At 42.6% G+C, this 15,976-nt stretch overlaps 1 protein-coding gene across 4 annotated transcripts in view; it reads right to left on the reverse strand.

Moving 5' to 3' along the window:
• GOLIM4 (golgi integral membrane protein 4) overlaps positions 1–11,711 on the reverse strand; it is an 84,650-nt gene extending 72,939 nt beyond the window's left edge. For 2 of the 4 annotated variants that reach the window (XM_040248348.1, XM_040248343.1), the window contains exon 1: positions 11,178–11,711. In XM_040248348.1, coding sequence (XP_040104282.1) covers positions 11,178–11,364 — 187 coding nt within the window. In that variant the 5' untranslated portion in view covers positions 11,365–11,711. The remainder of the gene's footprint in view (positions 1–11,177) is intronic. The other 2 variants (XM_040248364.1, XM_040248355.1) reach the window with 1 other exon arrangement.
• Between the last annotated feature and the right edge of the window lie 4,265 nt (positions 11,712–15,976).

The raw sequence follows: 15,976 nt of genomic DNA on the forward strand, positions 1-15,976 counted from the left end.
GCAGAGCGCTGCCATGACAAAAATCTAAATGGCAGTAGTGGCTATGGAACCGTGTAGTGGGCCTAAGAAGGGCATGAGTCAAAGGGTAAACCATCTCGAACACACTGTTCACAGAACTTTGGACTTTGAAGAGATTTCTAATAAGGGCATGAATGAAAGTGAAGAAAATCTTATTGGAAACTAGAAATTATGTAGTGGCAGAAAGTTTAACAATACTGACACTTAACATGTAGTTACGTAACCTGCAGATTGTGCAGTTAGATGAGATGTTTTAAAAGTGCCAAATGAACTGTGTAATTTAGCTGAGGAGACTTCCCAGCAAAGTACTGAAGAGGCTACCTGGTTTCTTCTTGCTGTTTAGGGAAACCTGTGAGAAGATAAATTGGGGGAGGGATCACTAAACAAAAAAGACAAGACTTGAAGGTTTTGAAGATTCTCAGTAACGCTAAAATCAAGAAATAGTTTCCAACCAAAGATCATTTCTAGGGAACTGTCTGCAAAAAGTGTGAAGTGAGGTCAAAGTTGTAGCTTCTGAAATCCTTTTGGTAAGCCCTGGGAAATGTGGCATGTCAGAGTATTATTCAATCAGGCTATAAGACCTCCTACAACTTTTAAGGGTGTGACTCACAGGTTCTCTTAAGTGCGAGTTTCCTTAACCAAGCTCACCTAACACAGGTTCTCTCAACAGGATTTTGCTAAGTTAAAGGGCATTGTCTCTCCCTTATTTTTGCAGAAACCCAAGGTAGAGAAGGAATCATCTCTTAAGATGGGTGTGCTTTTTGACTAACAAGAGTAAACCTCAATAAGCTTCATGGGAGACCCACAAAAGTTTTGAGAGGATTTTATCAGGAGAAACACTGCCAGTTTTGACTAGAAGGAATGGAGAGGGTCCTAAATGAAAAAACACCATAAACCCCCAACTTTCTACAGGCAAGAAACAGGCTGAGAAAACTCAAATGTAAACACATACCACCCTTCATGAATAGGAAGGATAACTCAATACTCCACAGGGTAGAATCAAGAACCATGAAGGATTATTCCCAGGTCTGAACCTAGTTCAACAGACTGGTTCCAAATAGGAAAAGGAGTACGTCAAGGCTGTATATTGTCACCCTGCTTATTTAAGTTCTATGCAGAGTACATCATGAGAAACGCTGGACTGGAAGAAACACAAGCTGGAATCAAGATTGCCGGGAGAAATATCAATAACCTCAGATATGCAGATGACACCACCCTTATGGCAGAAAGGGAAGAGGAAGTAAAGAACCTCTTGATGAAAGTGAAAGAGGAAAGTGAAAAAGTTGGCTTAAAGCTCAACATTCAGAAAACAAAGATCATGGCATCTGGTCCCAGCACTCCATGGGAAATAGACGGGGAAACAGTGGAAACAGTGTCAGACTTTATTTTTGGGGGCTCCAAAATCACTGCAGATGGTGACTGCAGCCATGAAATTAAAAGACGCTTACTCCTTGGAAGAAAAGTTATGACCAACCTAGATAGTATATTCAAAAGCAGAGACATTACTTTGCCAACTAAGGTCCGTCTAGTCAAGGCTATGGTTTTTCCAGTGGTCATGTATGGATGTGAGAGTTGGACTGTGAAGAAGGCTGAATGCTGAAGAATTGATGCTTTTGAACTGTGGTATTGGAGAAGACAAAGTCCCTTGGATTGCAAGGAGATCCAACCAGTCCATTCTGAAGGAGATCAATCCTGGGATTTCTTTGGAAGGAATGATGCTGAAGCTGAAACTCCAATACTTTGGCCACCTCATGAGAAGAGTTGACTCACTGGAAAAGACTCTGATGCTGGGAGGGATTGGGGGCAGAAGAAGAAAGGGACGACCGAGGATGAGATGGCTGGATGGCATCAAGGACTCGATGGACTTGAGTCTGAGTGAACTCTGGGAGATGGTGATGGACAGGGAGGCCTGGCGTGCTGCGATTCACGAGGTCACAAAGAGTCGGACATGACTGAGCGACTGAACTGAACTGAACTGAACCTAGTTGAGGAATATCTGCCTAACTGGATTTCAGAATTTTCATGGAGCAACAACTCCCACATACCTTGTACTTTGTGCTTTTTTTTTTAATAAGAAGATGTAGGTATCTCATGCCTGCTCCACTGTTGTATGTTGCTTGAATTGAGGTTTAGTTTCACAGATCCATCAATGAAGAGGAATTGAACTTGACAAGTTATACTCGAGGAACTATTTCCAATGAGTCATACCCACACCTAAATAAAACTTAGATGACTTCTGGATTTTGAGCTGACACTTACCTACAAGGAGGATTATTTTTCATTTTCTAATAAAACTGATGTTTGACATCAGTAGAATTTAACATGTTTTTCAAAAACAAATCTTTATAAAGGATATAAAATCCTTTTAAAAATTTCCTCTAAATATTTGTTATTAGGTTGAGAGGTCAATGCCATAGGAAATATAGATTTATAGATTTATACTACTAAATCTCACTAATATAAAGCTTAATAAACTGTTCCACACTAATCAAACTAAATAACCAATTTATCAACTTCCCATTTTTAATCTATATTTAGAATATTTTATTTTTATAGTATCATAGCTATTGTCTCAGAGAAGGCAATGGCAACCCACTCCAGTACTCTTGACTGGAAAATCACATGGGTGGAGGAGCCTGGTAGGCTATGGTCCATGGGGCCGCTAGGAGTTGGACATGATCGAGTGACTTCACTTTCACTTTTCACTTTCATGCATTGGAGAAGGAAATGGCAACCCACTCCAGTATTCTTGCCTGGAGAATCCCAAGGACGGGGGAGCCTAGTGGGCTGCCGTCTATGGGCTCGCACAGAGTTGCAAATGACAGAAGCGACTTAGTAGCAGCAGCAGCTATTGTCTAGAGCATATAAGCAATGTCAAAGTTCTCTTACATAGCTTGAGTTGTAGATTTTTTTAAAAAACATTTCACTTAAAAAGGGGGCTTTAAATGAGATGTGAAATAGGAAATGAAATGTTTGACTCTCCTAAAATGATAATATATTTTTCTTAAATTCACTTATTCTCAAAGGAAAGGAAATGGTGTCATTCAAATGTTCTAAAATGCCTCATCCTTCAGAGTGACAGCACATCTTTCTATTCATTACCTATCATATTATGACATTTTATATATGAAAAATAGCTAAAGCAATATTTTTTAAAATGTCACACTATTATAACGAGCAATTTATTTCATGCCTGCATCCCTCTAGGCTATGAGCCTATTTAGTGAGGCTTATTAGCGTAGGGCAATGGCTGGCATGTCCTCTGGAAAAGCACCCATAAGCCAATAAAAACAAAGAACACAAGTGTGCCATTCAGAACTACAGAGCATTGTTTAAAAATAGCAACACCCATTTCAGCTCAAACTGCAATGAGGGTGCTGCTGGTCTCCAGGGGCTGCAGGGTGCAGCCCTGGAGGAATGCTATGTGGCTCTGGAAGTCAGTGTTTGTGGACTCTGGGCTCAGCTTGAGACACATACTTAGTGACTCACCCTCTTCCGAACTGTTTTCTTAACTGTAAAATACAGTTTCAGTATCACAAAGGGATTTGATCTGTTCCTAAACTTCGGAGATGCAGGTACTCCTGCATCTTATTCTTATTCCATGCATGCAAAACCTGTACTATGAAATGCCAAATGTTCACTTTTTCCCCTATAATAAACTTCTAAAAGGGAAACTTTACATTACTACCTTGTAAATGAAAAACCTGACTTATGTGGCATCAATGGGCGGTAAGTGTGAAATTTAAATGCAATAAAACAACAAAACAATTATTAAAGTCTAGCTATCAGGCTGTTTGGCTGCCTGAAGTCTGCTCTCTTTAAGAAAAACAAATGAGCAGCTACATCAACGAGAGGCTCTAGAATTCAACTGAGAGTTCCTCCTTGACTTGTCAAGAAAACACTGAAAGGGAATTCAGAAAAAGCAGCTGTTTCTCATGTGATTCTGTTATTTCAAGCAGCATGTGCAGACCACCTAAAATCAACTCAAGAATCAACTAAAATCACATTCTGTAACTGCACCAAATGCCCTACACTCTGGAGATGCTGTATCAAATAATCAGACTTGTTACTTCTGATTCTAAATTTTATCTTAAATCCTCGCACGACCCACCTAACCCACTTTCTCCAAACCATTAATATCATCATGAGACACTAAAATAATTCTGAGGGCAATGTAGTACTGTGGAAAGAACCCAGGCTACAAAGTCACATTAGGGTTCCATATTCAGATTCATTAGATTCGACCTTGACGCTGGAAAGTTAATTAACCCCTCTGAGCCTCAGATTGCTCCTTCACACCACAGTGCTTGGTTCAATGTTAGTGAGAAAACGCAAGTATCATGCTTAGCACAGCCCATGAATGTGGGAGACAATAAATGGTATGTACTTCACATAATTTAATTCTTCCAAGGAAATTTCCAAATTTCTGTCAAAATAAATTCGCTTTAATGGCTTGAAAGACAAAATACAGATGGCCATTTTTATTTTAAAGTACAGTTATATTATGCATAACTTTCACTTCCAAACAAAGCTACAAAACCCACAAACCACTGACTGGCAAGAGTAGCAAAAACATTTTGTCCTCAGTGATAAAATAAGGACACTGAGTTGTCAAAATGAAAAACAGCAACACTTAGTTACTACCATGTACAGCATTCTCAAGTCCTTTCTTACCAAAAAAGGGTCAATATGGTAAAAACAACAGAGCGAGAGCGTCTTAAATCAAGTACGTTTCAGCCAAATTGAGCATATGGCTCCAAAAAGAGCCACCTTTAGACCACAGCTAATAACTGTTACCTTCCAGATGTAATACAGTGGGCAAATGAAATGAAAAGCAGCCAATGCTAATCCTACAACAGCAAGTCCTGGTTTCCTAGTAAATGTCATAGTGACACACTCTGGGATTCGTGCCAGTCACATTCAATGTATTATTTCTAGTCCATGCAAGTGTGCAAAATAGACACTGCTATCCTCGGGGCACTATGAAGAAACCAAAGTTCACAGAGGTTACCTGTGTGCTCAAGGTCACTCCACTGGTAAACACCAGAGTTGTATTCAAACAATATCTGATGCCAAACCCACATACCCTTCCCTATTCCCTATGTTTTTTCTTTTTAGGACATGGAGGTGGGGGCAAGAATCTTCTCCAATGTTCTGAAATGTCATAAACTGATGTTAGTCCCCTTGCCTCTCTTTCTCTCTTCCATCTTCTGGTTCCTCTCAAATCCTCTGCACTTCGGTACTCTCAGCTTCAGTCTTCATTCTCAAACTCCCAATTCACCCATTCCTTAAGTCTCTAAAACCTAGTCTTATGTCCACGCTCTTGGTGAGGCAAAAGGGAATTTTAAAAGCTCAAGGTAAGGTTTCCAATCCATGTGGATGTAGTCAACTGTACAACATACTTGAGACTTAAAAGGCTCACTCACCCCTTATACATGGAATCTAAAAAGAAATGATACAAACGAACTTACTTATAAAATAGACAGAGACTCACAGACTTAGAGAACAAACTTACTGCTGCCGGTGGTACATGGGGTTGTGGGGGGGCGGGTGGGGGGGAAGGAATGGTGGGGAAGAGATAGTTAGGGAGTTTCCAAAGGTCATGTACACAGTGCTATATTTAAAATGGATAATCAACAAGGACCTACTGTATAGCACATGGAAGCCTGGACAAGAGGGGAATTTAGGGGAGAACGATACATGTGTGTGTGTGGCTGAGGCCCTCTGCTGTTCACCTGAAGCTATCAAAATATTGTTAATCGATGCTTTGCTGTTGTTCAGTTGCTCAGTCATGTCTGACTTTGCCACCACACGAACTGCAGCACGCTAGGCATTAGCTTTACCCCAATATAAAATAAAAAGTCACAGCAAAGCAAAAGGCTCACAGATAATGGGCAATTCTCTTCCTTGGTCAACCAATATTGGCGAGTTCCATTACAGGGATGACCAAGGCAGGTATAATGTGCAGAAGCAAACATGCCCGTGCATGTCACATATATTCAACAGAAGTCTTAATTGAGTCATATTTTCCAAAGTTTTATCTTTTATTCAGGGAATGAATTTTAAGGCAGGATTTTACATACAAATAAAACTGACTGAATTTAAAAAGTTGTCATTTCTGTTCCATTTTTTAAATAGAACAGAATTAAACAAAAACAGCCTGGTAAATTTCACCTTTTAACTGCAAGATGTATGTACTTCAGTGAAAATGTCCATTTAATAGACAATATCTGTTTGTTGTTTAGTCGTCAGGTTGTGTTTGACTCTTTTGCGACCCCATAGACTGTAGCCCACCTGGCTCCTCTGTCCATGGGATTTCCCAGGCAAGAATACTGGAGTGGGTTGCCGTTTCCTACTCCAGGGGATCTTCCTGACTGAGGGACGGAAACCACATCTCCTGCATTGGCAGGTAGATTCTTTACCAGTGTGCTGCCACCTGGGAAGGTGAAACCAAGATCACCAGCTAGTTAAAAAAAAGAAAAATATAGCAAGACATCAAATCCAAGCACTCTGACTCCTCAGCCCACATCCACTACATTTCACTGCCCACCTTATATAAGCATATTCATCAGCAGAGAGCCAATACCACATAGGTACAGACCTACTATTTATTGAGCACCTATCATGCCAAGCACCTGGCACTGGAGATGAAAGAACAACAGAAAGAAGAGCCACCACCACAAAAAAAATCTGGCCCTTAGCTGAAGGACACTTTTTTATTCTTTAAAACAGATTCAGGGGAGGTAGAAAAATAGTAGCTAGAAACAGTATGCTTTCATGCTCAGGTAAATGGGTCATCCCATGTCTCAGGGGAACACCATGTAAGGGACAACTAACTTAAATTAACCATGTCAGCCTTAAGCACCAAACCTGTTTATTTTAAATAACTGTCACACACTGATCTGAAATAGAAGCATCAGTCATGTCCGACCCTTAGCGACCCCATGGACTACAGCCTACCAGGCTCCTCCGTCCATAGGATTTTCCGGGCAAGAGTACTGGAGTGGGGTGCCATGGCCTTCTCCGAAAATAGAAGCACAGAAGACAACATATGAACCTTTTCTCCATGGTTTCTGGTTATCCCTGGGAAGACCAAGAGCACTGCAATAATGTAATACAGTGTTTTAAGAACTAGTGACTGTTTGACCCTACTTAAAAAAATTTTTTTTTACATAGTTACATCCCTCTCCCAGATCTTATTGCACAAGGTTACTCCTATCTCTGGCTATCACTCCCTCTACTAATCTGACATAATATACAGTTAATTAGTAACCAGACTTGAATTCTAACTTTAAATTATCAGGGAGGGTCCCTTCTCCAGAGTAAAGTACTTAGATTTACGCCAGTCTACCTATTTTCTTTGATGTGCATTTAGGTACAACAAAAAAGGAGCTAATTATAAAAACAAAGTCTGTGAATTTCAAAATTTTACGCACGGCAACAGTGGGAAGAAAAAGAGGTCAAATCTCTTAAACAGAAACCGTAATGATAACAAAAGCTAATCATGAATAAGCAGTACCTACTATGTGCTAGAAGCTTCATTTGCTGTTGTTTAGTTGCTAAGTTGTGTGTGACTCTTTTGTAACTCTACGGACTGTAGCCCCCAGGCTCCTCAGTCCATGGGATTTCCCAGGCAAGGATACTGGAGTGGGTTGCCTTTTCTTCCTCTGAGGGATCTTTGCGACCCAGGGATCTAACTGTGTTGGCAGGTGGATTCTTTACCACTGAGCCACCAGGGAACCCCAGAAGCTTCATAGGTATTAATTATTTTTTTTAATTTAAATTTATTTATTTTAATTGGAGGCTAATTACTTTACAATATTGTATTGGTTTTGCCATACATCAACATGAATCCGCCACGGGACTTAATAGTTATTATTTTATCCTTATAGTATTTTATGAAATAGGCCATTCTAATCCCCATTATATAAATAAGAAAAATGAGGCCCAAGATCACACAAAAAGTTGCAGGGCTAGAATTTGAATCACATGCTTGGGTTAAAAGGAAAAAAAAAAAAGTAAAATGTCTTTTCAGCCAAGCCAGTGAAGTCAATGTGTGAATCAGCTGTCTCAAGACTACAGACCTGTGGTTCTCAACCTTGGCTGCGGCACTGCAATCACCTGGGGAGATTGCCAGAAGGTTTCCACCCCCACAGATTGTGATTTAATAGGCCTGGGAGCTGCCCAGGTCATTCTAATGGGCAGTCAAAGCTCAGACACTCTTTATAGACATAGAAAATAGTGGGTGGCCCCAAAAGTGTTTTTTTTCTTAATTTTTAAGTTAGCTAAACACTGGGCTAATCAAAGGTTGTTACTACTGCCTCTGCCACCAGAGGTAACCTCTGCTCTACTCCTCAATATAATTAAGGAATATTATGGGTGGAAGACAGAGAGGCTAGGCTGGCAGACACAGACATCTGTTTTTAGTGGAGGGGGCATTGCTAAGTCTTGAACTTTCACCACATCACCCCCACCACTTCCTATTTACGAGACTGTTTGACTCCAAAATGCACTTGGAGTTAGACTTAACCTACTTTTAATGTCTAGTGTACAACCCATTATTAAACTGAAGATGACCCAAATATGTTCACTTAACAAATGACACCTTCAGAATACATAGCCAAACTAAAAGTTTTTCAACCAGCTTTTTTTTTTTTTTGCCACTCATGATTAACTGATTTTAATCCAAGCCAGGTCAAGAGATCTCACATAGCTAAACAAGTCTGAAGATCTCACATAGCTAAACAAGTCTGAAGATCTCACATAGCTAAACAAGTCTAATGTCCTAAAAACAAACCTATGCTGGTTGTACATAGCACTGCCAAGTAAAATGTCATTTGTCATTGGAAAAGGGAAGAAAAGCTACCTGCCATCAAAAAATCTTCATTTTGATAGGAAATTCAAAATAAAATGCCACAGAATAGAAGTCAAGTGTGAAAAAAGAAAAACTGTAGAAGAAGAAACTAATCTGAGTGGGAGATAATTCTTCACACACAATCATATTGCAATTGTTGGAGCACCACAATTCAAAAGGAAATCGCAAAAGGGTAAATTAGGAAATGGACTGTAAGGTCACTCATTCAAACTGGCTACATTTTTGTTTTCATCTCCTGCAGCAAAGCAACTGCTACGCACTATAATGGTCTTGGATACCAAGAACTACTCCTCTTCCCCACTACCACCATCAAAAGAAGGCAAATAAAAGGAGAAAAGACACTGAGCCTGATCTTCTAAATAGAATACTGCAAATAAAGGCTACGACTCAGAAACTGGGACCTCCTCAGTCAATGAGTTCTACCGCTGGGAATTAAAGCAAATATGGTGCTTGGGTTAATATTTCACTGTTGTTACTTGAGTTTTTTCGGGAAATGAAATCTGAGAAAGCAAACAAAAGTGCTTGGAACTAGTCTTACCACAGTTAATTTTTGTTTGTTGAGTGAATAAATACATTGAGTCTCCCTCAGGGTCAGACACTGCACAGAGCGGAGGGTGTTTTGGTGAACTATTGACAGCACCTGCTCTTGAGCCTCCTGAACTAAAAGAACAAGGCACCGACCTTGTAAATCCACCATCCACCCTTCCTATCACAAGTGTGAAAATGCAGTCCTCCCACTGTACTCCTAAATGGCAAATATTTCCCTGGATCTAACTGCACTGAACTTCACCAGGAAACCACTAGTATCTTCTAAGTAAATAAATAAATATCCATACTTTGCAAACCAACAGTAATTCATGGGTAAATCTCAACACATTTTACAGAAAAAAAACTTTTTAACCTAAGGCTGAATCAAAACAGATTTTCCTTTTGAAACAAACCCAGCTCACATATTTTCATTGCCTGTGGTGACACAGCTTCAGTAAGCTAAAAATACTTCCTTTACTTCTAAACTGGGAAAAACAAATAAGACCAAGAATCAGCTGTGGATCATTTTCTTATTATTTTTTTTTAACTAGAGAGAACATTCAAAATAGCTAAGTCCTGAAAAGGCATCTGTTTTATATTGGAATAAATATACAGTGACAGAAATCAGCCATGCAGCTTGTATCTTCCTAGTAATGTGAAATAAGCTCTATTTGCATTATCAGCAAAGACTGTCAACATTTCACTACTCACAGCCCTTTACTATTATTACTTGTTCTGGTTAGGGAGAGGGCTGCATGAGCGCTGAAAACTAACCAAGAGTACAAGAAAAAGCTCTCAAAAAATACGTACAGGATGACGCTGCTCTTAACAAGGCCACCTGGTTCTGAATTTGCAGTCACGCATCATTTATGTGCCTGAAATTTACATTAAATGGGATTCTAAAATAGAAGAATAGGAGCTTAAGTCATTCTGCAGGTCTTGCTCACATTGTGCTTGCTGTATATTTGGCAAAGTGAAAAACCAGGTTTCTCCTCTTGTGCTTCTCAAGGCTAACTGTAACACACACCCACACACACAAACACACACCCACACCCAACCACCCCTCTTCTGGGATAAACTAAAAGTTAATTAGGAAAACAATTCAACCTTTTAAAAAATTTTTTTCCAAAAACATGTGCAGGATGGCGAACAGTAGTGTGGACTTTCCCCAACACATTGAACATCTCTAAAGTCACACTACCGAGTTAGCAGAAATAAGATACTAGCAAGTGTAGGCTACATTCATCTAGAGCATTAGTTCCGACCACTGGGTCAGGTTTAATTTCCTTGGGGGAAAAACAGCAGAGTTTGAGAAGTCTCGGCCAAACTGCCCATTTCTTAGGCTACTGACAAAGTCAGCTGAAAAGCCAAATACCTAGAAACCAGAAAACCAAGCTCCGGATACGCTGGCAGAGCGGAGGCAGGGATCTTGGTTTGTCTGCCTAGATGGCTGCTGGGCCTTTTGACAAATGACAAGTGCTGGAGTAAGAGACTCAGCGTGCACCCGCCCATCCCATCGCCCAGTGGGACATGGGTTGTGCTACCAGTTTCAAATGTAACCGCCGGAGGGTGGGGAGGTGTCATCTCCTCTGACACTCCGGGGTCCGGAGGCCCGGAGAGGCTGCCTCTGCTGTCCCTGAAGGTCAGAGGTGGCGGCGCCCGCAGGGCCAACGGCTCGCCAAAGCCACTTTTCCAGCCAGGGCGGGAGGCGCGGGGCAAACTTGGCCACTGGCCGCGCGCATCCCGTTAACCGTACCTTGTAACTGGGCGGAAAGGGACTCCTGGTGCTGCTGGTACTTGAGCGCCACCGCCTCGGCTTTCCGCAGCTGCGTCTGCAGCTCGTAGTAGAGCATCGCGCCATAGAGAAAGCCGAACACCACGGTTAGCAGCAGCAGCGTCTGAAAGATCCGCTTCTGCTTTCGGGAGCACATCCCGTTTCCCATAGTCCCGCCGGGGCCCCGCGCCGCGGCCGTCCGCGCCGCCGCCGTGCCTTCCTCCCCTTGGCCCGAGCAAGCGCCTCAACTGCGGCCGCCGAAGGAGGTGGCCGGACGCAGCATGAGGAGGAGACGCGAGACACAAAAGCCGGGCCGGAGGGGAAGTGGCGCCCGCTCAGCCCCCGCGCGCGGCGGGGCGCGCAGCCATCGACGCCGCCGAGGCGGCCGCCGCCGCCGCCAAACTTTTGCGAGGCTGACTCTCCGCGAGTGCCCGGGCCCGGGAGGGGGCCCTCCGCATACTTTCCGGCGGGCTGCCCTCGCGCCGGTCCCCAGACGCCGCCTGCCTCTCTCCCTCCTCCCCACTTTTTGGCCCGGCTGCCCCCGGCGGCGCTCGGAGTCCCGCCCCGGCCGCTCCCCGCCCCCTCGCGGTGGCTCCCACTGCGCGACTGTGGCCACCAAAAGGAGGGGGTGCGGCCCCAACAAAGGGAGGCAGACTCCAGGCAGCCTCTCGGCGCGCGGCTCGCGGGGGTGAGTAGCTGTCCCGGCCGAGTTTGGGGGGGACCGCGGGCCGGTGTCACTGACGGGGCTGCCGAACCTCGGCGGCCGCCGCCTCCCACCCAACTTACGTGTCACCCTCGGCCCCGCTATTTTGGCCAACGGGATTCCGGGAGGAAGTCCCACTCGGGCTCCCCGCTCATTGGGCCGGTCTGAGCCGCCGTTCCCTCCCTTCGGGGAGGCAGTACCGGGTTCGATTGGACGCCCGCTTTGTCCGTCCGACCCCTGGGCCGCGCCCTCCCTCGAGCTCTTGGTCGGGCGAAGGGCTCCTTGGGCAGCCTGGCGGCCTGGCGCCGGGTTACGCCCACGTGGAGTGCGGGTGATGGGGAGAGGCCGTGGAGCCAGCCGCAGGGAAGTTGGGGTGCGCGAGAGGCGAGTCCCGGCTGGCGTCTGGGAGAGAGACGGTGTGTGTGTGTGTGTGCGTGGGTGTGCGCGCGCGCGTGGAAATGTATCTGTGATCCTGCACTTGGAAAGCACGTGGGGAGAGGAATACAGTGTATGAAGTGGGAGAGAGTGAATGGGAACAACCGTGTACTCTCCACAGAGCACCTTTCCTTCTTTCCCTGTCCAGTGGGCAGATGCGGCAGGCACACATAGCTAAATGACCACAGTTTTCTTGTAAACCAGAGATGCCTTGCCTACTGAGTCTTGCCCCATCCCGTGTCCTAGCGCGTCCCCACAGGTGGCAGGGCACTAGACCGGAGACTCGAGCACGCTACGGTGATAGACGTAGCGCTCAACTGCCTACGTGGATTGGGGAAGTCAGCTTGTCTTTGGCAGAAGGGAAAGAAATGATCTCATGTTTTTCTCCTGGCTGCAACAGAATAATTTAAAAACAAATCTTAGAGGCTGAAATGAGTACGCATTCATTTTGTCATATGTATTGGTTTTATTGGTGGCAAAAAATACATCAGTTACACTGCTAAGTTGCATTTTAAAGGCCAATAAGATTCCCTATGTAAAAAAAACAAGTAAAACAAACATAATAACTATAAACCTCTTCAGAGAAAATCCGTAGCACATTTGTTCTAAGTTCTTGAAGGGAAAGAAAATTGAGTTTATGCATAACTGATAATTTTGCTTTTGCTCTTGACCTAAATTCTAAAAAAGTAAATTATTTCTCAAAAGCCTTAGTAGTGTAATTTATCACATACTGCATAATTTTTTAGATACTTTAACCAGATTTTAGTCACCACTGTCAATAATAGCCAGTGAGTGCTCAAACTGAGGGTAGATCTGTTTAGCCACAACTACTGCTTAAGGTCAGCCCCTGTGCAGAAAATTTTTAGGTGGGCTCTGATATTAAAACCCATAAAATAAACCGAATTTACAATCTAGCTCGTCTATGAGCTTCCCTGGTGGTTCAGATGGTAAATAATCTGCCTGCAATGCAGAAGAACCGGCTTTGATCCCTGGGTCAGAAAGATCCCCTGCAGGAGGGCATGGCAACCCACTCCAGGACTTTTGCCTAGAGAATCCCAAAGACAGAGGAGCCTGGTGAGCTACAGTCCATAGGGTCTCACAGAGTCAGACACCACTGAAGCGACTAAGCAGCAGCAGCCTGTGATGTTAATACTATGGTGAAAACTCAGTGTGCCTGACTTGTGCTTTTCCCTAATAAATGATAACTTACATTATTTTTTAAATGCTTTTATTTACAAATATACTATCTTACTTATCACAGTCAGGTTAAATATTTGCTTCACATATTGGTAAATAAAGCAAAGCTTATCAAAGTACTGTGATAGGTCTAGAACCTTCTAGAAAGTTAGGAGCACAACAGGATCATAATCCAGGTCAGAACCCTGTCCTTTCCATCTCTTTCTCCTATAGAAGCCATGTTCTCATTCTTTTGAAACAAGTTATATTAACAGATTATATCTGGTCCATTAGAGTAAGAACCTAATTTAAAGAGAAAAAGATCTAAAGTTTCAGTGTTTTGTCCTGTCATGCAAATATTAAGTAGGCTTACTTGTTTTTGAATCTACCATGTTTAATCTACAGTGTTTAAATTCCATTCTTTCAGTGTGACTCTTGAGACTGAAAACCTGAGACTGGATAATTCCTGTGACCTTGTCAGAATTCCTCATAACTAAAAATTCCTTACCATTGTCGGTGTGCAATTTGTTAAACAAACTTTTCCTCCAAAAAACTACCTAAACTGCTCTGGAACAAATTAAGTTTTATAGCAACAATCCTGGCCCATACATGAACAGATAATTATCCTAGCCACAAAAGAAAAAGAAACTGTATAGAGAGTTGGAAAATTATTGCTCATATATTACACAGTATGCAATATTTGGTTGTTTTTCAAAATCTTTGGAAAATTCCTCAGCTTCCAGAGTATATGATTACCCATTTTAAACCTCTGATTTCTTCCCCAAGTCTTATTTCTGACTGCAAAGGTATTCTTTGCCTAAAGCAGCTGGCTGACTCTACAGAATATAATAAATGTAGGTCATAAACCACAACTCAATATTTTAGTCATAAAATTTGAAAGAGAACAAAAATTATTACCTGAACTTATCCATTATTTCAAATTCAAGAAGGGTATGGAGAAGTACATAAAATCACTAATGGCAATGTCTTTATAGTATTACTTTTCCAAGGTGAAGTGTGCTGCTAGTTTCTTGAAATATCAGTGTAGAGCTTTTCAAAGGCCAATATTGGGGAAGCTATTCAAGGCCTATAAATTGAATTTACATAACTCTGCCTTTAGGTAGAGCTCTTCATACTGGTCTTGCTAGGTCTTTTGTAAGTTCTATTTTGTTTGGTTTCTTTCAGTTCAGTTCAGTCGCTCAGTCGTGTCCGACTCTTTGCAACCCCATGAATTGCAGCACGCCAGGCCTCCCTGTCCATCACCAACTCCCGGAGTTCACTCAGACTCACGTCCATCGAGTCCGTGATGCCATCCAGCCATCTCATCCTCTGTCATCCCCTTCTCCTCCTGCCCCCAATCCCTCCCAGCATCAGAGTCGTTTCCAATGAGTCAACTCTTCGCATGAGGTGGCCAAAGTACTGGAGTTTCAGCTTCAGCATCATTCCTTCCAAAGAACACCCAGGACTGATCTCCTTCAGAATGGACTGGTTGGATCTCCTTGCGGTCCAAGGAACTCTCAAGAGTCTTCTCCAACACCACAGTACAAACACATCAATTCTTCAGTGCTCATCCTTCCTCACAGTCCAACTCTCACATCCATACATGACCACAGGAAAAACCATAGCCTTGACTACACGGCCCTTGCTGACAAAGTAATGTCTGCTTTTGAATATGTTATCTAGGTTGGTCATAACTTTTCTTCCAAGGAGTAAGCGTCTTTTAATTTCATGGCTGCAATCAACATCTGCAGTGATTTTGGAGCCCCCAAAAATAAAGTCAGCCACTGTTTCCACTGTTTCCCCATCTGTTTGCCATGAAGTAATGGGACCAGATGCCATGATCTTAGTTTTCATTTTAAAATATTATATTTCTATATGCCATATATTTAACAATATGAATAATTTCAAAATTATAAATCTAGAGGGATTTCACCAAGTTAATGTTTTATTCCTAAAACTGAAAGAAATTCAAGAGATTCAAGATCTTATATTTGAGAAGGGCCAACACCCTTCTTATTTAACTTATATGCAGAGTACATCATGAGAAACGCTGGGTTGGAGGAAGCACAAGCTGGAATCAAGATTGCCAGGAGAAATATCAGTAACCTCAGATATGCAGATGACACCACCCTTATGGCAGAAAGTGAAGAGGAACTAAAAAGCTTCTTGATGAAAGTGAAAGAGGAGGGTGAAAAAGTTGGCTTAAAGCTCAACATTCAGAAAACGAAGATCATGGCATCCGGTCCCATCACTTCATGGGAAATAAATGGGGAACCAGTGGAAACAGTGTCAGACTTTATTTTTCTGGGCTCCAAAATCACTGCAGATGGTGATTGCAGCCATGAAATTAAAAGACGCTTACTCCTTAGAAGGAAAGTTATAATCAACCTAGATAGCATATTAAAAAGCAGAGACATTACTTTGCCAACAAAGGTCCGTCTAGTCGAGGCTATGGTTTTTCCAGTGG

This window comes from Oryx dammah, unplaced genomic scaffold, assembly GCF_014754425.2.
Source record: "Oryx dammah isolate SB20612 unplaced genomic scaffold, SCBI_Odam_1.1 HiC_scaffold_2, whole genome shotgun sequence".
Taxonomy (NCBI): domain Eukaryota; kingdom Metazoa; phylum Chordata; class Mammalia; order Artiodactyla; family Bovidae; genus Oryx; species Oryx dammah.